Source organism: Toxotes jaculatrix, chromosome 3 (genome assembly GCF_017976425.1).
Source record: "Toxotes jaculatrix isolate fToxJac2 chromosome 3, fToxJac2.pri, whole genome shotgun sequence".
In the NCBI taxonomy this organism is placed as follows: Eukaryota; Metazoa; Chordata; class Actinopteri; family Toxotidae; genus Toxotes; species Toxotes jaculatrix.
The window spans coordinates 26,746,343-26,768,587 of record NC_054396.1 but is presented as its reverse complement, the minus strand read 5'-3'; the positions used below and the strand labels follow the sequence as shown (position 1 = coordinate 26,768,587).

The 22,245-nt window shown below is 41.0% G+C and overlaps 1 protein-coding gene across 6 annotated transcripts in view; it reads left to right on the top strand.

Annotated features, from left to right (window-relative positions):
- The window catches only part of arhgef3 (Rho guanine nucleotide exchange factor (GEF) 3), a 29,998-nt gene extending 9,821 nt beyond the window's left edge, over positions 1-20,177 (top strand). Inside the window, exons 3-13 of one of the 6 annotated variants that reach the window (XR_005893843.1) lie at positions 3,448-3,510; positions 13,140-13,247; positions 13,735-14,013; positions 14,538-14,600; positions 14,713-14,809; positions 15,324-15,400; positions 15,565-15,822; positions 16,067-16,237; positions 16,902-17,091; positions 17,367-18,446; positions 18,501-20,177. Coding sequence is in view for 5 of the 6 variants with exons in the window: in XM_041033478.1 (XP_040889412.1) it covers positions 1,072-1,104; positions 3,448-3,510; positions 13,140-13,247; positions 13,735-14,013; positions 14,538-14,600; positions 14,713-14,809; positions 15,324-15,400; positions 15,565-15,822; positions 16,067-16,237; positions 16,902-17,091; positions 17,367-18,133 (2,106 nt within the window). In the remaining variant the exon portion in view is untranslated. Of the gene's footprint in view, positions 1-673; positions 1,105-3,447; positions 3,511-9,936; positions 10,224-13,139; positions 13,248-13,734; positions 14,014-14,537; positions 14,601-14,712; positions 14,810-15,323; positions 15,401-15,564; positions 15,823-16,066; positions 16,238-16,901; positions 17,092-17,366 lie in introns of those variants that run through there. The other 5 variants (XM_041033479.1, XM_041033478.1, XM_041033477.1 and 2 more) reach the window with 5 other exon arrangements.
- Positions 20,178-22,245: the final 2,068 nt, after the last annotated feature.

The window sequence follows — 22,245 nt, the reverse complement described above, 5'->3', positions numbered from 1 at the left end:
AGATTCTTCGTCCATCACACAGTAATATCAGGGAAGCGTCTGATCAGTCCCAGCTTCATTCTGCAACCAAAGACAAGCTCAAACACACAAAGTCATGAAGAACTATCCTCAGAGGCAAGAAGGACAAGGAGTCCTGCTGCAGATGGTCTGGTCCCCTCAGAGCCCTGATCTCATCATCATGCATGCAGTCAGTCTGGGATCACATGAAGAGACAGAGACACTGAGACGGACTGAATCCACAGACGAACTGAGGCAAGTTCTCCAAGATGCTCAGAACAACCTACCTGTGATCAGGTGTAGCAAAGAGAACAGGTGCTGTGTTAAAGGCCATGTGTGGTCACAGCAAACACTGATTTCATTTTTTTTCTGTCATTCTGTCAGGCTGTTTATGGAACTAAAACCATTAATATCCCAAGAATGAAGGTGAAAACTATAAAAAAGTCTTTACTTTTGATTTTTGTAAAGTCAGTGTCTCCACCGCTGGTGTTGTGGCGTCTCCTGTAGCTCCTAATTATAGACGCCTGCTTCCCCCGACGACCGTCACTTCCTGTTTGTCCAGTGGGAACTGAGTGGACACACACATACATTGTGAAGGGTTCCTGTTCCTGAGGCTCTGTAGATCCAACTCAGACTGTGACCTGATGAGACGGAGGAGGAGAGGGGACAGAAGAAGGTAGAAAACAGGAGGAGAAGTAAGAAAAGAGGCGAGAAAGGAAGCTTTTAAAAGTTTGACTGAGGAGAAGAAGAAGCTCCTGGAGGTAGCACTGGAGGAGACCAGGTGGAGGAGGAAGAGAAAAGGAAACAAAACAAGAGCAAAGGAGGAAGAGGAGAACAGCAATGTGACTGTGAAGGAGGCGATTCAAAGGAGGAGAGAGAAATCAGGCAACAGAGGGAGGAGAAAGGAGGAGAAGTGACTGCAGATGTCAACTTGCATGTGAGGAGGAGAAAAGGAAGGAGAGCTAATGTGACTTTGGGGTAAAAACAGGAGACCTGGAGGAAGAGGAGCAGCACATGTTTGCAGAGAGAGTTGATTAACACGTGAAGTGTGTGTGAGAAGCAGATCTGGTCCTGATGATGGGCTGCTGTCTGTTCATTTACTATCGGGTGAGTTTGAGTCTCCGGAGTTTCACACAACTTCATTTAAACCTTAGCGAGCATCAGGATCAGGATTCTGAATTTCTGCGAACACATTACAGTTTGATCTCAGACGCACACATGAGAACACAAACCCTGCAGAACCGTCGTCTCAGGTGCACTGGAAATGGGCCAACAGGCCGTCTGTTTTCTGTACGAACATGCATTCCCGAAGTTTTTCTGAAAGTAGTATCTTCCAAAGGTTTTCGCCTTTTTAGTACAAAATTCCTTGTTTGCATTATTGTCCTTTTTCTGTGGCTTAGCAAGTAAACACTGTCCTGTACAACATCCCCACTTGATTTTTCCAGAGCAGATTCTTTATGGATTCAGTCGGATTTTAGTGACAATAATTTAAGAATCAGGCTGAATTTCTGCGTGATCTGTTGTCTTTGATTTCTTAATATGATTGGAGTCCGCTCTATATTTTTCTTTTTTTTATTCTTCCCTTCTCAGCAGAATTATGCCGCGTCTGCCTTTCTCTTGTTCTTTTTATTGTCAGCATGGTTGACGATGCAGTTGTTGTCCATGCTTATGTTCAGTGTGAGCAGTGATCCAGTTGAGGGCCAGGTTGTGGCCTTTGTGCAGAAAGGCCAATTAAAATGAGATGATTTAACTCAGTGTGCCAGATTATTAAACAATGCACAGTGTCTGCCCAGCGTAACTCAGACAAATCAGTCTTAAAGTTCAGAATAATTTGAATGGAGTTTGGCTCAGAACGAAGGCTGTGGATTTTGTCCCCTATCTTAGGTAGGTGTGATTTTTAGAGGACAGACCTTATATGGATTGGAGGAGCAGACTCCTCCTCCTTCTCCTCCTCCTCTTTGGTTTCCATGGTGATGGGGAGTTAAAGGTAAAGTCAGCCAGGTTATATAACATCCGGACAACAACAACGTCTCAACACAATACTGAATAAACAGCAGACTTCCTGCTATTGTTGCACTCTGCCACACTGATCGCAACATCCTCCTCCTCCTCCTCCTCCTCTTCTTCTCCTCTTTTCTCCTCTCTTCTTCTCTTCTGCTCTCCTCTCCTCTTCCTCCTCTCCTATCACCTCCTCACCATCTCTTTGAACCTCCTGTTTTCTTCCTTTATTCCTCTCCTCTTGTCCACTCCCCTCTTTCCCCCTTTTTCTCCCTCCCTCTTTCTTCTCATCTCTTCCCTGTGTCCTCCCCTCTTCTTATCTCCTGTCCTCTCTTCTCCTTTCTTTCCTCCCCTCCTCTCCTCTTCTTGTCTTCTCTCCTTCCTCCTCTCTTTTCCTCCTCTCCTTTCCTCTCGTCTTTTCCTCTCCTCATCACCTCTTGTCTTCCTCATCTCTCCTCCTCTCCTCGTCTCCTCTCCTCTCACAGCTGTTTGTCCTCACTGACCTGCCTTCATCAGGTGTTTTTGTGATCTCTTCCTGTTGTTGTCGTCATGGAAGTGTACGGGAACTGTTTTCTTCATTTTCGTGTGGCTGCACCTGCGCAGCTTCCCGCCAGATAAACCCTGGTTGCCATGGTTACCACAGGGGGTACCTGGCCCAAACAAAATCAGCGATGAGTGCGTCTATAAGTTGTTCGCTGATTATTTCTTCCTTCCTCTCCTATTAATCGTTTGATGACGCCTCACTAACTTTTCTTTGAATTTTTCTTTTTTCTTTTCTTTTTTTGCTGTTTTTGTTTTTTGAACTTCTTTCCCCCTTTTCTCTTCTACTTTGCTTCCTCCTCTCTTCCTTCTGGAAATATGAAAATCTGTAAAACTAGACAATGTTTTTTTAAACAGAGGGAAAACAATGATAACACTAGAGAATCTTTTACTGATAATACTTGTAAGCTTTACTTTCTTATCACAGAATATCGTACATCTTATTTTGATAATGAATCAGTAGCTTCAGTAATTTTTAAATTCACATTTAAAATGAATGATGAATTTTTACTGGCTTTCTTTGTCTTCTGTGATACTGAACTGAGTATTTTGGATTGCTGAGGACATCAGTGAAATTATGATAAGCATGTCTGTACTATTATATGAAAATTTACAGACATTCAATTAATCAAGAAAATATTAAAGAAAATATATTAAATATTAATTAATATAATATGAGAATAAACATTAGTTGCAACCCAGGAATAGGAAAGGAACTGTATTTGGTTGTAGCTGGCTGGTAGAGCTGCTGGTTTGGTGCTAAATATCAGTGGGTTTATTACTGTAAACTGTAAACTTTCTCATTACGTTTGACTCATTTGATACACAGTGAAATTAAAAGCATCACTCAGTGTACGCTGTGACACCTGCTCTTCATCTAACATAACGTTTGCTGTGTTTCATGTGTTGCAGAAGAAGAGGAAGCAGGCAAGCAGAGATGCAGACTCCCTCAGCCTCTGCAGTCTGGACATCAACGTAAGTTCACCTCCTCTAATCGAAGTCCTCTGATGTGGCTGAGTGTGAAACATTGTTCAGAGCAGCAAGGCCATGATATGATTGTCGGTGCCTGTGTGCAGCCACAGAACCAAACCTGTGAGCTAATCAAAGGCTAAAGGCAGCTTGGGTGCAGGAGCTGCAGAGCTCTCAGTGTTATGAGAAGCAAAAAGTGACAAGTTGTATGTTATTTCTAAATAAATCTTAAATTTCATTTGGTTGACAAAATGAGGCTCACTAATATATAATGTATATAAGTAACCACTGATAGCTTCTACATAACAGAACTAAGAGACTGAACAGAGCTGATGGTTCAAAATTCAAACATAACAGAAAAAACCCCAAAACAAAACACAGATACTCAACTAAAACTAATGCAGTCTAGAACAATCCTGAAATAAATCCTCCCATCATGGACAGGTTATAGTCATGGACAGGTTATAAGACAATGGGCCCTTGGGCACAGACTTGTGAAAAGGCCCCCACCCCTCTGAAGGAGCAAGATACCTGGAGAGAGACACAAAAGGACTACAGACACTGCAGTGGTGGACATTTTTCACTTTCTGTAGTTATTTTAAGTCTCTTCAGCCGTTTGTATCCCTTTGTTATTGTAGTTGTTTGATCTTTTTCATCTTTTATTTTTAATTTTTATACTTTATTTATATTTACAATTTTTTAATCTTTTTTGCCATTTATTGTCACTTATTCACTATTTTTATGTCTCGTGCATTAGTGTCAAATTGGTTTTCTAATTTAAAGGAAGATGATGGGCTAACAGGAAAAAATGTTCTAAATGTGGGCACATTGTAAATATATTTAATTTTATATTTATGATTTTGGTTTCGTATTTAAATAACATTTATAATAATAATGGATGAAAAAACCCTTCTGAAATGTAGGGAAACTATAACGCAGAGTGCATGTACTTTGTTCAGCTCTGACTGTGGATTATTGTACGTTCGGACCCTCGGGGCCCTCGGTCCTCGTGTTGGACCCCTCCTCCTGTATTTTTAGCCGTCTGCCAGCAGCCCGTTCCTTCCCGGGCGTTTCCCTCTCTGCTCAGTCGAACACAGGAAGTCCACCCTTTTCGATTCGCTCTGCTGTGACAAACAGACCCAAACACACCGTCAGGTTTATGTTGTTACAAACCAGCACTGGCAGATAGTGAACCAGGAATAACTGACACTCTATTGTTTCTCTACTGTAACTCCCTGACTGACTCACATACGGCCATATTGTGTTCTTACTGAAAATCCAGGACTTGGAGACCATTTTATCTGATTCAAGGGTCAAAGGTTGTGACAGGGGATCATATTTTATATGAAAATATTCACTTATGAAGCAACACTGTCTTTGAAGATGAAAAAAATCAGATCATAGGTTAATTTATAATAAAAAATATTTATAAAAATTTATTTAAGAAATATTATACTTTTAATATCATCACATTTATTTGACATCCACTGATACTTACAAAATATAATAAAAAAGATAAATTATAATGTAATATTATAAATTTAGCCAGCAGTATATGTAGCAGTTAGAATTAACTTTACCATGAAAGTGATGTACACATTAATGCATCAATAATTATAATGCGAAAATGTGATTATGTGTTCTGAAATCTGCATTATAAATACTTTTACCTCTTGCTTGTACTTTAGATATACTCAGTATACTTAGAGGCTAACACCACATGAGTTACAGCAATTAAAAAGGTTTTCAGTACTCATACACATAAAAATGTAAATGTCATTCACAGGACCTATATGAATATTGTATTAATATATAATGTATTGTTGAAATATAGAGCATCTCTAAAGTGTAAAGGGTATAAATCAGGGAGCAACTAATGATTATTTTCATTATTGATTAATCTGATTACTTCTGGATTAAGTGACAAATTGTTCCGTCTGTAAAACATTGGAAAAGCTCATCACATTTTCCAAAGCCCAAAAATAACAAAAATATTCAGTTTACAAAGATATAAACAGAAAAGCAGCAAGTCTTCACGTAGAAGCTGGACAACATTTGGCATTTTTTGCTTGAAAAATGACTGAAGCTATTGATTAGTTATCAAAATAATTTCTGATTCATTTTTGACTGATCAATCTGTGGACTAACGTCTCTGCTCTACATGTAAAGCAAATGATTAAAGGAGTCCTGCTGTCATTTTAGAGATGTAACATATTCACTGTGGAGATTTCTGTTTGGCACCACTGCGGATATCGACTTTTTCACGGGTTAATTAAAATCTGCTGAGCTCTTGAAGGTCACATGGTAGATCAACAGTTATTGATCTGGTTTAGTGAACCGAGTGCAAAGATTAGAAAACTGTGTGGGAAGACACTTTTATTTGGAAACAAAAGGGACTAAGATGTGTTTGTTCTGAAAAAAGACAAGATAAAAGATAAAAGAACCAGTTCTGCGATTTAAGATGTCAGAACTGGGAGTAAATGTAAAAGTGCTAAAACAGGACTGATGTGGTCTGCCTCTCTGTTAGAAGCCTGGCAGCTGCGTTCTGAACAGTCTGTAGTCGATCAATAGATGTTTGGCCAAGACAAGTAAAAAGGCTGTTGTGATAATCAAGGTGTGAAGTAATAAAATCATGTGCAATGGTCTCTGTGCCTCTAAGAGTAAAGAAAGATCGTGTTTCCAAAATATTTCTAAGACGATGGAAACAAAATACCAAGATTTCTTGAAACAGGTTTGACGTGTTCCAGCAGAGAACCAGCAGATGGCAGAATGGTGTTAAACCAGAGACATTTTTTTGATGTCCACTTTTTGACATTGCACAGGCAGTCCTGTAGGAAACTCAGCATCCCAGGGTCATTGGGCCTAACAGGGAGGTACGTCTGTGTCATCAGCATAACAATGAAGAGAAACGCCATGACTATGGAGGGTGTGTCCCGGGGTAGCATGTAAAGGGAAAATGTAATTGTACCTACAATGGACCCCTGAGGCACACCATATTTACCTCCAATACATCAGAAGCTTCAGAAGCCATGAGGAGATCACTGGTAACCTTCAAAGGGCCATTGCCTGTGCTGTGATGTTAACGAAAGCCAGATTTAAACTTTTCAAAAGTGGAATTATTTTTCAAATCAGAAAGAAGCTGCTTCTACACATTTTTTTTTTTTTTTCAAAAAATTTAGCAACAAAAGGAAGCTTGGAGATAGGGCTATAATTTTCCAGGAGGGCTGGATCCAGGACAGGTTTTTTTTTAAAGTGGTTGCACACAGGTGGTTTTAAAGTAATCAGGAACCAGACGACAATGAACTGTTAAAATCAGAAAGTAAACAGTGCCCAATTATTTTGATAACAATGAATAAAAACCTGGTTGGCATTACATCCAGAGGGCTGGAGGACACTCTCACATGTGATACCATTTCTAAGAGATCAGACAGGGTCCCTCAGACTGTCCTGATGTGGTGGCACTTGGGGTAATAGAGGTTCATATCGATGCCACCTTGTCAATAAAATGAGAAAAAAACCCTTTTGTAATCAGCATCACTTTCAGCTGAGGCAGTAGGTGCATCTGGACTCACCAGTAAATCAATTTGGGGTTGGCTGTGGTTTTGTGTATTTGACGCTCATGTCTATATGTGGTTGTGTTTTTCACCTTTCAGCAGTTTTTTTCTGAATTCTGTGCATGTGTTCGTTGGCGAAGATGTTTTCTTAGTCTGCTGATGTTTTGTCTATTTGTGAGTGTTTTAAGTTGCGGTGTGTTGAGCTCTCTGAGCTGCTGTATAACACCTCTGTTGAATTTAAAGACTTATTCTAATGCACGGACACACAGTCACTGTGTCGCTGTCCAGATGAACTGATGCAGGTTCTTCTGTGTCTGTAGAGGCGGTTCAGTCTGTTCTTGAAGCAGTAGTTGAGTCTTGTCTCTGGGCGTCCACGACCCACCGTCCCACTTCTAGACAATGGAGCTGAGTCAGAGGGGCAACTATTGTCAGCTATACATGACTTTTGTGTCCAGTCAGGTCAGAGGTCAGCGCTTTGACTCATGGCTCAAAGGAAACCATGGAAACATTTCTGAAAATAACATAATCATCAATGTGGTCATGATGCTTTGTTAACTACAAATGATCCAGAATGTGTGTGTGTGTGTGTGTGTGTGTGTGTGTGTATTTGTGTCTGTTTTAGTCTCTTTCTTCATTTTGGCTGTTTTTCATTTTTTCTTTTCGTAACTTAAAGGACATTACATTGGCTTACGTTCATTCTCTGGAGACTTACCCTCAATCATGACCACTTATGGCTGCAACTAATTGTTATTTTAATCATCAATTAATTCGTTATAATTTCCCAGTGATGCCTTCATGTGTGTTTTGTTGTCCAACCATCAGTCAAAAACCCCAATTATTTGAGTCATTTTTAACCAAAAATGCAAACGACTTAATGGTTACAGCTTCTTAAATGTGAGGATTTTGCTGCTTTACTTTGTCTTACGTGATCAGAAACTGAATATTTTTGCAGTTTGAACTGTTGATTGGACAAGAGTACAAGAGTACACCACAAACACACACAGTAATTGACTTGAAAACTACTGGAAAACCGGGACAGAGCTTTGCCTGCCTGCAGGCTCCTCTCCCTCTCTCTCTCTTTAGTAATTACAGCTCAGATTGACATTGATTGATGTTGAACCTGCACCACCAGTAGCTCCAGTAGAAGCTCCAGTACTAGTAAAGGTCATTATATTGTGTGTTGTGTAATTTTGATGCACTTATTTTGATGCTTTGTTCATATCCTCTTTACATTTCATTCATTTTTGTTGTAAATCATTTGATGAGATTTAAATTTGATGCATTAATATCAGCTGGACCAACTACACCACAGAAAAGCTGTTATGAACTTTTACCTGATGAACCTAACCACTAACACCCACCGACTTCTACTTGTCTGTGGCACTGAACCCAAAGCCTGTTTTTTGTAAATATTTAAAAACTGGCTCACAAAATGTATTGTTAATTTTCTTTTTAAAGGCTCAGTAATTTCCTAAAACAGTTGGGCACAGGAGTTTTTAGCAAACTTTACCCAAACAGGAGGAAATTGTGCATTTGCTGGGGACTATTTTCAGCAGCATTTTTTTTTTCTGTAGTGAGTATTTCCAGCAGCAGGACGGTGTGTGTGTGTGTGTGTGTGTGTGTGATTGAGACAAACTAAACTGCAATGTGTGTGTCCATGGTAGTGAAGGAACAAGCCTCCCAGTGCAACTGTGCGGCTCACCAGTGTGTTTTTAATTGTTTTTTTATACAACAATGGGGCTCTGTGGCACAGAGGAATAACTTATATCAGGCTTTGGATATAAACACAATTGAAGCCCACTGGAGCTCAGTTCCGTCTTCTTCATGTTGTTTAATCTCAACCTTTTGGCTTGAAACATTTTCTCTCAGATGCTGTCTGACGATGACCAAACAAATGTAAAGTGTAGGCTTCTTTCTTTGATTGTATTAAATATCTGTAACCATCACACAGCAGCAGCAGAGTCCATACATGTGTCTCCAAAGTGAGAGGTAGCGCAGCAGTGGTAACTTCGTTAATTATTATATGTATATGTGGACTGTGGTATCACTGTTCTGAAGAGTGCACGGTGCACTGTGGGTTTAAAGGGCTGCTTCACCCAAATTCCGAACACATAAAAAATAAATGGCTAAAATGAAACGATAAAGAAGAAAATGCCAAGTGGTATCTGGCCATTCAGATGGTTAGATTGAATTTGAAATTTCTGCATAGTGTAGCACAGTGGCGATAAATGGAGTTTAGTTTGTGGCATACCTTCAAAAATGAGATTTGAAAACTTCAACAGCATCATCTCTATGCAGAGACGATGCTGTTGTTACTGTGGACAATCCGTATCCACAGCTGACAGTGTTTACAGGTTTCACTGGAAATACTTTCTACTGAAGAAATAGTTCCTATGAAAACAGCTGACAGTGTGGTCTGTGGAAACCACCCCACCAAAACCACCCCACTCCGACCTTATTGGACAAGGTCTCCCCCCTCATCACAAATCCCAATTTAACGCTTGCAAACTTGTTAGAAAGATCAATGCTTTGTGGGTCTCAGTTTTTCCATGGGCTTATTTAACAACACGCAAAAAAAAATACAAACCGCATAAATCTTACTGCTTAAAACTCAGAATACACAAATCACTGATGGAAGAAAAAAGTGACAGACAAAACAATAAAAAAATAAGGTGGGGGGAAAGGCAGAAAGAGAGGAAGGAAGTAAAGTGAGTGAGTGGGTGAGCGAGCGAGTGAATAAGTGAGTCAGAGGGAAAGAGAGAGAGAGAAAGCATCAGCAAGCTGTGAGTTTAAAAACAGGGAGAGTCGGGACGACGACCATCACTCAGAGTGAGAAAGCTTCAACAGTGATTTAAAAGAGACGCCAGGCAGAAAACAGAGGAATAAATGAACCTGAGATCCAAGATCCAGATGGTCTAAACTTCAGATCCCTCTGAACTGTGCTAGGACCAAGGCTTTTACTGGACTCTCTCATCTGAGCTCTTCTGGCGCCAGAGCCTGACCTGAAGAACCAAAAGAACTGTCTGACAGATCTGCTCTTTGGTGCTGGTCCTGATCCGGATCCATACCCTCTGCTCCTGTCAATCCACATCAGCACCAGGCGTTTTCAGGACACTGCCAGAGCCAGGTTGTCAGGAAACTTTGCTTGATCAAGACTCTTAACTGGTATTCATCTTTTCTTCAGTCTGACTTAACTTCTGGTACCAAACTCTTTCTCTCTGTGCTCTTAAAGAACCAGATCGTTTGGACACACTGAGCTTTCTGCTGGTATCAGGAGCTCAGTGGATGCTTTATCAGAACCTTCTTTCTCTGCTATCATTGTTTGGACACTCTGAAGTTACTGAATTCTTTCTGGACCATCCATCGATACCAGCCGCTTTCTGAACACAGAACCAGAAACTGACCCTTGAATTCTTTGTAGATTCTTTATTAGTATGACTAATATTTCTGACAAACACTAACCCCAGTTTGGACACGGTACCACACACCTTCTGAACTCACTGGTACTTGCTCTGTCAGTATCACACTTTCTCTTGGCACCTTACATTTTCTCCAGACACTTGGAGAAATTTGATGTCCTAACTCCACCTGGATGCGCCAAACTATACCAGATACCTTCTAGACCATCTACTGGAGTTTAGTTCTTTGTATCAGACTATTTCCTGACTCCTTGCCAACCTTGTCTGAACATTCACACCTGGATGCTTTACCAGCACCAATCTCTTCCTGGACCAGATTAAAAACATTTCTGGGTGCTTTCTCTGTACTTGGAAAGGTCCAGATCCTGTGCTGGGCTTTGGTGTGAGCAGTATGGTGGCGGGGCAGAGCCCCCTCCGCCTGCTGGTACTGCAGTTTAAGTCTGGATGCTCTGTTGAGTTCAGCAAAGAGAACATCAACATGGGGAAACAGGTGGAGGTAAGACAGAGGAAATACCCCAGTTATTTTAGTTCGGGGATTAACTGGTAAAATGTGCGTAATATTTAGACTTAACTATTACTACTTGTCACACAAGTGGTAATAGTTACTTAACACTTTATTCATATTGGTGTGACTTGATAAGTTATTTGTCTCATGTCTGATTTGATGTAATTTAAAATATCTTAATCTGATTTTCTGATCTGATTTGATTTAATCAAATTGGATTCAATCTGATTTAATATCTAATCTAAACATTGCTGTGTGGTAATATCTTCCATTACCACTACTAAGGACTATAATGGCAATAAGTGAGTTCTTCCATAATATTCTCTTGTTGTTTTTTTTACAGAAGTTTGCTTGACAGTAAAAACTGATTCTGCTCAGGCGTCATACTTAGATATGTAAAAGAAACTGAAACTGTTTTTCGTTCTTAGATTGTCCATGTTTCCCTTTGTCTTCAGCCGTCTTCTCAGCTCCACTCTTCACTCGCTTCATCCATCAGTCACACACTGTCCTTTGTTCAGGTTAAAACCTTTCCTCTAATGCCTCTTCTCTCGCCTGGTACTGGATCTGTCGGTTGCTGGCGGAATTTAAAAAGGTCTAGTCTTATGCTCATTGGTTGGAAAATCAACAGAGCCGGTCATGGGGGTGGGGGGGGGGGGGGTTATAGGGACAGAAAAATGGCCACGAGAACGAGCACGGAGAGTTAGGCAGTCCGCTGTAAATCTGCTGTAATTAGATAATCAGTCGTTGACCAACTGCACTGAATTGATCTTTGTCAGATTGAATCAGCTGAAGCGCCGTCACACACAGAAACCCATTACAACATGTCCAATGGAAAGTTCACAAGTGTAGAGCAAATAAACAGATTATGTATTATTCTCACTGAACCACAAAGTCCTATGACAACAGACACATCTGCTAAATGACAGAAAACACACTGACTTTAACTACATATAGTTTAACTGGTGTTCACATTTTATATTTTAGAGGCTTTATCAGGCCTGTATCAGCAGGTTTAGATACTACTGAGCTTCTCCTTTAAACTCCTTTGAACTCCTATGATTTCATTTAAATCTGTGGAAAATCTGTTGTCAGATTTAGGACAAGAACTTGAAGCAGAGAGTTAAACTCTTTCTCTGTCTCTGAAGCAATTGAGGACAAAAAAAAAAAAGAAACTGTCCTGTCAGAGATCGATTTGTTTTTGGTCGACTGGTTCCTGACTGTGAGCGCTGATGGAAACAAAGTTTGATGGTTCGTGTATTCCAGTAGGTCAGCTGACCGTGGGCTGCAGGGCAGACTGAAGATATACAAACACAGACAGACACACAAGTCGCGAGGACCGGCCAGAATGTCCTCACAACGATGGTTTCAAACCAGAACTTGCCCACAGAGCCATAGAAAGACACACGCGCTCACACACACACACAGATATCAGGCCTCCCTAACATCAGGGTCTGTCTCTGTGGGTGAAAATGGCACCAGGCATAATAAATCAATATGTGTGCGTTTGTGTGTGTGTGCTGCTTAAGGTTAAGGTTAGGGTGTCCACAATAGATGGGAGCTCATACAATGTCCTAACAAGGATAGTTGCGTAAACTTGTGTGTGTGTGTGTGAGTTAGAGAGAGGGAGAGAAAGAGAGAGGGAGGGAGGGAGGGAGGGAGGGAGGGAGACTCTGGCAGAGAGGGAAAGACTTTGAATCACACTATTGTTAAACACCCAGTGTATCAACACAGACTCAGCTTTCCCGCAAACCACTAGAACATCTTTAGCTATTTAAAAACTTCAGACTAGACATCAGTGTTCAGCGTTCATTTCATTAATTAATTAATTAATTGTTGAGTCCATTGGCAGAAAATCTATCAGCAATAGTTTTTATAATCAGTTAATTGTATGATTTTGTTGTATAATTAATTGACCAGACAAAAACTCAATGTAAAGTTAAATATAATATCAGTATAAACTGTTTTTAAAACTATTTTTATATTTAGTATTGGTGTTTTTTAAAGTCAGAAGTGTTCAAGTTAGAAGCATGAAGGCCTCAATAAAGTGTGTTCATCAGTTCCCAGAATATACAAAAACAAAATATTAGAATGACAGCATTCATTTTGTCATCATTAGGACCTTTTGTGTGATAATGTGAACTCTGTTCCCTCCCATAGGAGCCCAGCACCAAGCGCAGTAAACCAGTATCCAGGGTGACGTCTCTGGCCAGCCTGCTGCCGCCTGTCAAGACCGCCCCGCTGAAGAGGATTGGTCAGACGCTGCAGGTGAGCCACTGATCAGATGCCTCTACCTGTTCTTCTCTTTTGTCAATTAAGTTGCAAAGTGGTGCTGGATCCAGAGCTGTTTTTGTCATTGTGTTTTCCAGTGTCAGGTTTTTAAGCTCGGTGACTGGTGATTTTTCTTGCTGAAATCTATCTTAAGAATCATAGTCAGCATTCAGTAAACAATCAAGCAAATAAACATTACCAATTCCATTTATTTTATTACAGAGATGTTTGTAAAATACATGTTTGTAAAGTACATTTTTAAAATAGACTTTTGTTTGTATCCTGAATCACCTGATAAAATGTTCATCTTAATTAGGGATGTAGCCTTTTTATCAAAATGTATTGCTGTTCTCTGCTGATGGGGCCAACCTGAGTCCACCACTGATCTGCTTCAGATGCAATTTTATGACACAACAAACAGTAAAAAGAAAAAAAAAATACAAATCCAAAAATAAATACTGATATTTTATGTCTGTCTCCGCAGCGCACCATCAGTTTTCGTAATGAGAGTCAGACGGAGAGAGCTGCTCCTCCTCCTCCTCCCTCTGCCTCCTCGACGATGAAGACGCGAGTTATCTCAGCCACTGTCTCCAACCCCCCATCCTCCTCTTCCTCCTCCTCCTCCACCATGACCGGGACGAGGGGATCCACAGCAACAGCCACGGCCGCCAAGCGCCGGGACTCCAAACTGTGGAGCGAGACGTTCGACGTGCGACTGGGGGCAACGCAACCTCTGAGCCCGAAAGAGATAAAACGACAAGAGGTGATAAAACACAATGCTGCTGCATCTCTATAAATACATTACAGCCAGCTGTCCAAAATACACTACAAAAACTATATTTGATCCCAATCCTAAGTCTAACATTATCAGTGATTTCCAGATCAATAAACCTCAGGTTTTTCTGTTTATTCATCTTTATTTCATCATGCTGCCTTCTGTCTTTAGTGATTAGTTCAGCAAATTTAGGTCTAGTTATCAGCTGTTATCAACTTTGACCCACATTTTCAAAAACTCCAAAATCCAATAAGAATCTAATTGGGGTCCAAGAAACTACCAGTCAAGGTCAATTCTTGAAAATTTTTTAGATTTTTTGGAGTGTAATGTGATAATGAAATCTGATTTTTGGTATTTTATCTTCCTTTTGATTTTGTGCAAACAAACACTACAGCAAATTCTCTATTCTTTCAACGTCATCAAAACCCATCTCACTCTAATCTTGTCCACCTCTTAACTCAGACAGATAATCTAAGCTAATTTCTAAAACAATCTACTCTCTCTCCCTGCAGGCTATATTTGAGTTGGCTCAGGGTGAGCAGGACTTGGTGGAGGATCTGAAGTTGGCTAAGAAGGTAAAGAAACCTTTATTTTTCCACCAGGAGCTAAATTTTCTCCTACATTTATTCTACAGTATGGGTATTTTCTGAGCACGCTCATATGTGTGTGGTTTCTTATGTACCACAGGCCTACCGCGACCCGATGCTGAAACTATCAATCATGACTGAGCAGGAACTGAACCAGATTTTTGGTACTCTGGACTCACTGATACCGCTGCATGAAGGTATGACGCCTCACTCATGTGCTCCATCAGTGGTCACAGGTGGATCGGACTCTAAAGTTTCAAATATATGGCAGCTTCCGGCTGAGTTCTGGGTCCAGACCTGAAGTGTGTAAAGCCCCTTTCAGATAATGTCTGATTTTCATTAATCTGATCGAATCTATGTCAGGGTTCAACTTCTAACAGCACTGTAAAAAAAAAATATAATCTAAATCTTCATCTGATATGAATAAAGAAAATAAAAGTCATCAGTTAAATAAACATTGTGAAAGAGCCAATTATTAACCTTGTTAAGGAGATCAAGCTTCTTAGATCAGTCTATAAAAACCATTGTCCCCTTGCATAGTCAAAACACTTCCGCCTTCACATTAGAGATCAGCCTGCCTGTCTGAGCACTTGATGCCACCCGAAAAAAAATTAGCGTTGTCATTGTTTGTTCTTCGTTGTGCCCATGCTGCTCTGGGTCCTGATGTCTTCCCATTTTTTCATAATTTCAAAACTGCCTGTCTCTCCTCAGACCTGCTGAGTCGCCTCAGAGACGTCAGAAAACCTGACGGGTCCACAGAACACGTGGGACACATCCTGACTGACTGGGTGAGCGAGTGCTTTTCTTCACATGATAAAACACACTGAGTGTCTAATCTCAGTCTGCATGATTCAGATTGTTTAGTACCAGCTTCAGCCATCAAAGACTCATTTTTCCACATCTTTCCTCGTCTCCTACATTCTGCATTAACTCTGTCTCTGTGTCTCTGCAGCTGCCCTGTCTCTCCTCCTACACTCCATACTGCAGTAACCAGGTGAAGGCCAAGGCCTTGTTGGACCAGAAGAAGCAGGATCGGCGTGTCCAGGACTTCTTGCAGCGCTGTCTCCAGTCGCCCTTCAGCAGGAAGTTGGACCTGTGGAACTTCCTGGACATTCCCCGCAGTCGACTGGTGAAATACCCACTGCTGCTCAGGGAGATCCTGAAGCACACACCCAATGACCATCCGGACCGGCAGCACCTGGACGAGGCGGTGAGGAAAACCCACGCTCAGATACTGTACACCTTTATCACACCTTTTTTTTTGTCATGACATGAGCTGCATCAGCAGCAGGTTGTTGTTGGTTCTGGTGAAACAGAGAGCAAAGGAAGTGTTCAGCAGGAATCAGTCCGCTGTGGGAGAGGGTTCATTCAGTGGATCGCACACTGATTAGGTTCAGATCAGATGAGGTCAAATGTGTCCGGATGGGGTTAGATTTTGTCTGTTGGCTCCACAGATGCTGATGGTTCAGAACGTGGTGGCGGACATCAACAGGCGGACGGGGGAGTCAGAGTGTCAGTATTACAAGGACCGTCTTTTGTACGCTGAGGACGGACAGAGGGACGAACTCATTGACCGGTCCAGGACCCTCAGCTGCCATGGAGGACTGAAGAACAACAGAGGACTCGTCAGTACATTTCGACAATTTTATAAACCCCCGTTTTATCTGTACATTTTCTGCTTTCTCTCTTCTGGACGTGACACATTCCTCCTGTTAAACTCATTATTTATAAAGTCCCTTGATCCAGAGGTGTAGTACTGTGGTTTGGATTGTGTGAAGGCTGCTCTGAGAACAGCAAAGTTTGTTGTGTTTTGACTCAGTATCGCCCTCCTGTGACGGACAGCTGCTCGCATACATTAGAGGATTAGATCAGGATGTAAAAAAAAACTTTATACCTTGCTTCGCTAAAAGTATAAAGTGGATTTATTTGCAATTTGAGGACAACAAAGATTAAATATTGACTATACATTGGACTTATTCAATAGTTTTTCTTCGTTGTTTTGTTTAATAGCATTTTACTGAATTAAATGTGAAGAAATGAGAAAAGTAAAAAAGATCATATGGAATTTCACTTTTTCTCTCTCCTACCCTTACGTCATGTGTTTTGATGCTTTGTAATGTGATAAACCTCTGTAGTTGTGATTAAGTAATTTATACTTTAATTATTTAATCTATTTTATGACCAGAATGACTGGCAAACAGGATCCAAACATTTCGTGTGGAAAAAAAAATCAGCTGGTAATCATCAAGCGAAGAAAAATGAACGCCTGCTCTCTTGCCCTTTTTCCAGAAGCTTCACGTCTTTCTGTTCCAAGACGTCCTGGTCATCACCAGGTCCGTCTCGCTGAACGACCAGCAGGTGAGCTACCAGCTGTGCCGCCAGCCAATTCCCATCCGGCAGCTGGACCTGGAGGACCTATCGGATGGAGAGATGAGAGTGGGCGGGTCCATCAGAGGGGCCTTCAGCAACAACGAGCGGAGTTAGTACTAAAAAAACACCACGGCTGCAGCAAATACAGAAGCATTCCTGTTCCACTGACAAGATTAGTTTTACACCATGAAATGTTCCACTTATCAATTTACTATCAGTCAGGCCATACCTTGAATAAACTCTCTGGATGAAAGTGGAGTACAGCCTCAGTTTGATAGAATTCAACATCAGAACCTGAAATTACAAAATACAGTTTTAAAATCTGGTCTGAAGTCTCACCATATTAACCTCCCATGTCTCCTGCTGTCTCTCTCCATCTTACAGCAAAGAACTTCTTCCGGGTTTCGTACCGCACTGGAGGTCAGCTGCAGAGCCACTACTTCCAGGCCAGCGACGCCTTCAACAAACAGCAATGGATCAACTGCATCAGACAAGCTAAGGAAGCCGCAGCACTGACTGGAGACCAGCAACCACAGACAAGACAGTGTCTGGAGACAGGGATAGGTGGACAGATAGTGCCTCTTGGTGGGACAGCACTGAGTTTGCGAGGTGATTCAGGTATTGAAGTTGATAAAGAGATGTGGGGGGAGATGGAGGCAGGTCTGGGTTTGGAAGGAAAGGAAGGTCTGAGTGGAGGTAAAGATCTAAGTTTAGGTAGGGAGGCTGGTGTGGGTTTGACTCAAGAGACAATGACTGGTAAGGAGATGGAGGCAGGTTCGGCTGTAGCTGCTGGGACAAGATTTGAATTAGATGGTGAAACAGGGATGGACAGTGAGACAAGGCTGTCAGTTAATGAGACAGAGATGAGTGAGATGGAGACGGTGCAGGGTCTCAGTGATGAGACAGGGCAGGGCCCCTGTGACGAGACTGGGGCAGAGCCAGGACCAGAGCTGGGAGCCAGAGCAGACTGGAAGACGGATGGAGGAGGAGGAGGAGGAGGAGGAGGAGAAGGAGAGACTCTCAGCAGAGGTGGTAATGATGTTCCCACCTTTATCCTCTCCCCTGCTTCACCCAAAGAGGAGGAAGAGGTCTGCATGGACACCAGCGAGTTTGACTCTCCGGAGGGTGAGGAGCTGACTCTCAGGTGCTGATACTAGGACCAAACAAAAAGAGGACACTGAAGGACTGACACTGCAGCCAATCAAATCAGGGATTTGATGATGATGTCAGTGACAAACCTGTTGAGACACATTCACTAACGTGTTCTACAACACTAACTGCTGTATCCTGACTGCCGGTAACCATAGTAACCACTGTGTTCCAGAGTCCCCAGCATCTGTCACCCCCACACTCTGGAACCCTGGCCCCATATAGCCATACTAGCTGCACGGATGCTATTAACAGACCTGGTGCTCCACTCATTTCAGTGAAAGTTGTTCATCTGGCACATGCTGCAAAAAAAAAGTTTTTCAGGCTTCCTAAGGCCTTCGTTTGCAACTTCCCTCTGAATCCCCACAGACATGAACTGCACATCAAAACACTGACACGATTCCTCAACACTTTAATGTTCATTGGACTGAATGGTTCCACTTCTTATAACACAAAAAAAACAAAGGCTGAAGCTGGAGTGTTTGTGATGCTCAGAACATGTATTTATGGTTTTACTGCCTTTTGAAATGATGTATATGCACGGGGAAGTATTTTTTTGGGTGTCACATGACCTGCAGGTCCAACGGTGGCCACAAAGCCGAAAATTGCCTCAGCCCACAGCTGTTCTTTGGGGCTTGACATTTACTTATGTTACTATGACTACTGCTGTCTCCACATCAGTGGCACCATGTTACCATGGTAATCACACTTCACCAGAGTCAAAGTTATTCCTGGCTTGTTTTATCCCAGTTTACTTTATCCTGAATTTATTTCTTCATAACTAACATTCGCTCACTTACTTATATTTTGCACTTGACCTGCCTGTGGACAAACTCCATTGTGCTGTCTATTGTCTTCACCTTTGTATAAGGCAAAACCTTTTAATTAATTCCACAACTGTCAGCTGTTTGGACTATTAAAGTTTCCCAGTGGAGTTTGTGACCAGTTACTGGCACTAAGAACAGGTTGTTTCTATCTTGTGCTCTATACTAGCATGCACACAAGAATGTAAATGCATATGAACAGGCACACCTCTTGTGCAATACACATTACTGCTGATGGTTTTAATCTGTTCACACTGAGAGCTGGTGACAGAAACAAGGCCCAGGAAAGGTAACAACATGCCAGTAAAAAGTGCAAGAATACTGCTAAGTCATGTTAATATGGACATAAATATTAGACGTTTCAAAAAGTTTTAAAAATCTTCTTTTCAAATATTTTTAGAAGAAGGAAATGCATTCAACATATTTGTTAGACTTCAAGAAGACAGTGTATTTTGGTGGAAAACAAGAGAACATAACTTATTTGTTTACAGGAAGACTCCGCTGAACACTTAAAAAACACTGCCAAAGAAGTTAAAAGTCAAGTCAAGTCATTGGTTGGCAATAAAGTAATGAAATTTAAAAGCTTCTGGCATCTCAAACAATATCAGTGAATTATAATCAATCATGTTTACATCTACAAGTACCACTCAACGTCTCTGTTTAGACATTTGACAAATGGAGAGAGGCAGGTTTCCCAGCTTGTTCTGTTTCTAAAACTGTGTTTATCGTGTCTTAGAATCTCTTGCAATGTCTGGAAACACTGGAGAACAACAGAGCTGTACACCCAGTTCTCATTATTATTCTATCCATCTGTCTAAATTCACAACCATTTGTAAATGTATAAATTTTAATGTTAATTCACCAAAAATTTTCCAAAGTACCAAACAGCCTCCGATGAATAACGTTCCTGTGTAACCGCTCTGCCTCAGAAAGTACATTTTTAGTGAAAAGTAATGCATGTGATGCAGTGATTACATTATATGCAGTGGCAATGCACAGTGAATTTCAAAGTAGGCAGGAGTGAGGTAAGATGGAGGTTGAGGTGTACAGGCTTTTCCCCTCTACACAACATCAAGTGTTATCCGTTATTTGTAAATGACAGTGACTATTTTATCTAACCATGACCATGATGTTTCTGTCAGAGCTTTACTTGCCTATTGCCTCAAACTTGCATTGAAATATTTTTGATATTAGTGTTGAATAAAATGACTGTGTAATGTGACAGAGTTCAAAGTGCTAAGGATTTTTAACCCACTGAGCCTTTTAGCCTCTTTTAGCTCCTTGTTTTACGTATTTTACGTATTGTATGGTCTGGCTTTAGTGTTTCCAGCTCTCATACATCCACTGCACACTACCTGACCACCGAACAACAGACGGGCAAAACTGGTAACTTGCTAGTGAAGAAAGTGGAGACCAAACCAAAGCCGTTGCCCTTACATTCATCAGATGGACACAAACATGTCAAGACTACACATTAACCTGCAGTCCCTTCCAAGCCACTTCTAAGCTGCTGTTCTTAACATAAAGTCCTTAAAATCCTGATTTTATAACCTTGACATCGTCTGACAAAATCTCCACACACATAAGTTTAAGACATGCTGTGATTTCAGTCTTATTTACTTGCAAAATGATCACTTTTAGAAGCTAGTTAGAAGCTCATTCATGTTTATGTCAGCTGCCCTGGGATCAACTGAATGGGACCCAACACAGGTGTGCCTGCAGAATGAAAGCCTTGCCTCACCCTTGTGGGGTAATAATGGTGACTGTCTTTAACAGAAAGTAGCCACAGTTTGTGCAAAAAGTTGCTTGAATGTAGCTGCTAGATTGTAGTTGTACATAATGTTCCCGAAAAAAAAAGGTAACTGAAGGCCTTTTAAAGGCCGGTAAACCTAGTAACAAAGGTACTAACTTGGCAAGTGTGAAAACAATGTGCGGGTCTAGTCCTGCAGTGGGAAAAATCAGACCGGGTGTTGTGAATTGAGTCTTTAATTTCATGCAGCATGGAGACAAGACATTCAGTTCACAGTGTGTTCTGTAGTGTTGTCTGAAAAGTGTTCTGTAGTGTGACTGTTTATACCTGTCATCAGTATGCCATAAATACCTTTCCCAGCCTGAGGGACAATAAAGGATGTCTTCTGATCACATCTACTGTAAACACTCAGGACAATCAAATGGGGTTCACTCCCAGGACATCTAAGGTATTTCCAGATCAGCAGTTACAGATGCCCGTTCACTCTGGGGGACATCTGTTCTAAATGACCACGAGGTCTAATCCTTATTTTCTTAAAACACGTCCGGGTAGAGTTTTACAACCTGAAAGAATGTGGAAAGATTTGTACAAAGGATGGTTTTGGGTACAGAATTAACAATCCTAAACTTAGTATCACTAAACAAAGACAAAAAAATTCCACACAACACTACTTGTAAAAGGCCCCTAATAACATAACAGAAACTGTTTGTGCCAATTCATTTTGAAAGACCAACAGCCAATGGGAAAACTCCAACAATCAGCCGGCCTACCATTACGTTCTGTTTGAGACCCATTTCTGTAATTCAAATCCAAAATGATGCACACTCAAATTTCCCTTTACTTTAACAGTTCAATTAAACATTGTCACCAAACAAGGAAAGAAAAAGAAAGGAAAAGAAAAGTTTGACTTCTTTACTCCACAAACTGAAGGGTCATTTGAGTGCTTTGTTTAAATTGTTGCATTTGAGAGTTATATTGTATTGTTGAAACCTATAGCTAAACGTGACAAATGAGGAAGTGTACTTTCGATGCTTGTTGCTATGTACTGGCGAAGGCTGTGGTTAAAAATAACACCTTCTGTTTATTGAAATCTGTGGTTGAAGATGACACCTGCAGCTAGCAGCTACCGTTTAGCAGATGTGGCTGAGGCGTCCTCAGCCACATCTGCGTCCTCAGAATGAGAGCAGAATGTATTACTCCATATCTTTTAGCTTCTGAGAATGATCCCGTTGCTACCCCAGTGGGTAGCACGTATGGTATACACTTTACTGTTTGCTATCTGTGTAGTTTAACTAGACTTCATTTTATTTATCCCTAATGATCAGCCTGTTAACTCCCAACTGTTTTGATGCTGAACAGTACACTAAGTTAAAAAAAATCTAGATGCTTTGCTTAATTTGTGTCTTTAGCTGTCTGGCATTGTTCAGCCTGTGTGAGAAAAAAAATAAAAATCAGTTTTGTCTTTGAAAAGAAAAAAGAAAAACTTTATGAATAATAGAATTAAAAATACTGACCGTTCTCAGTAAATATTTTCAAAATC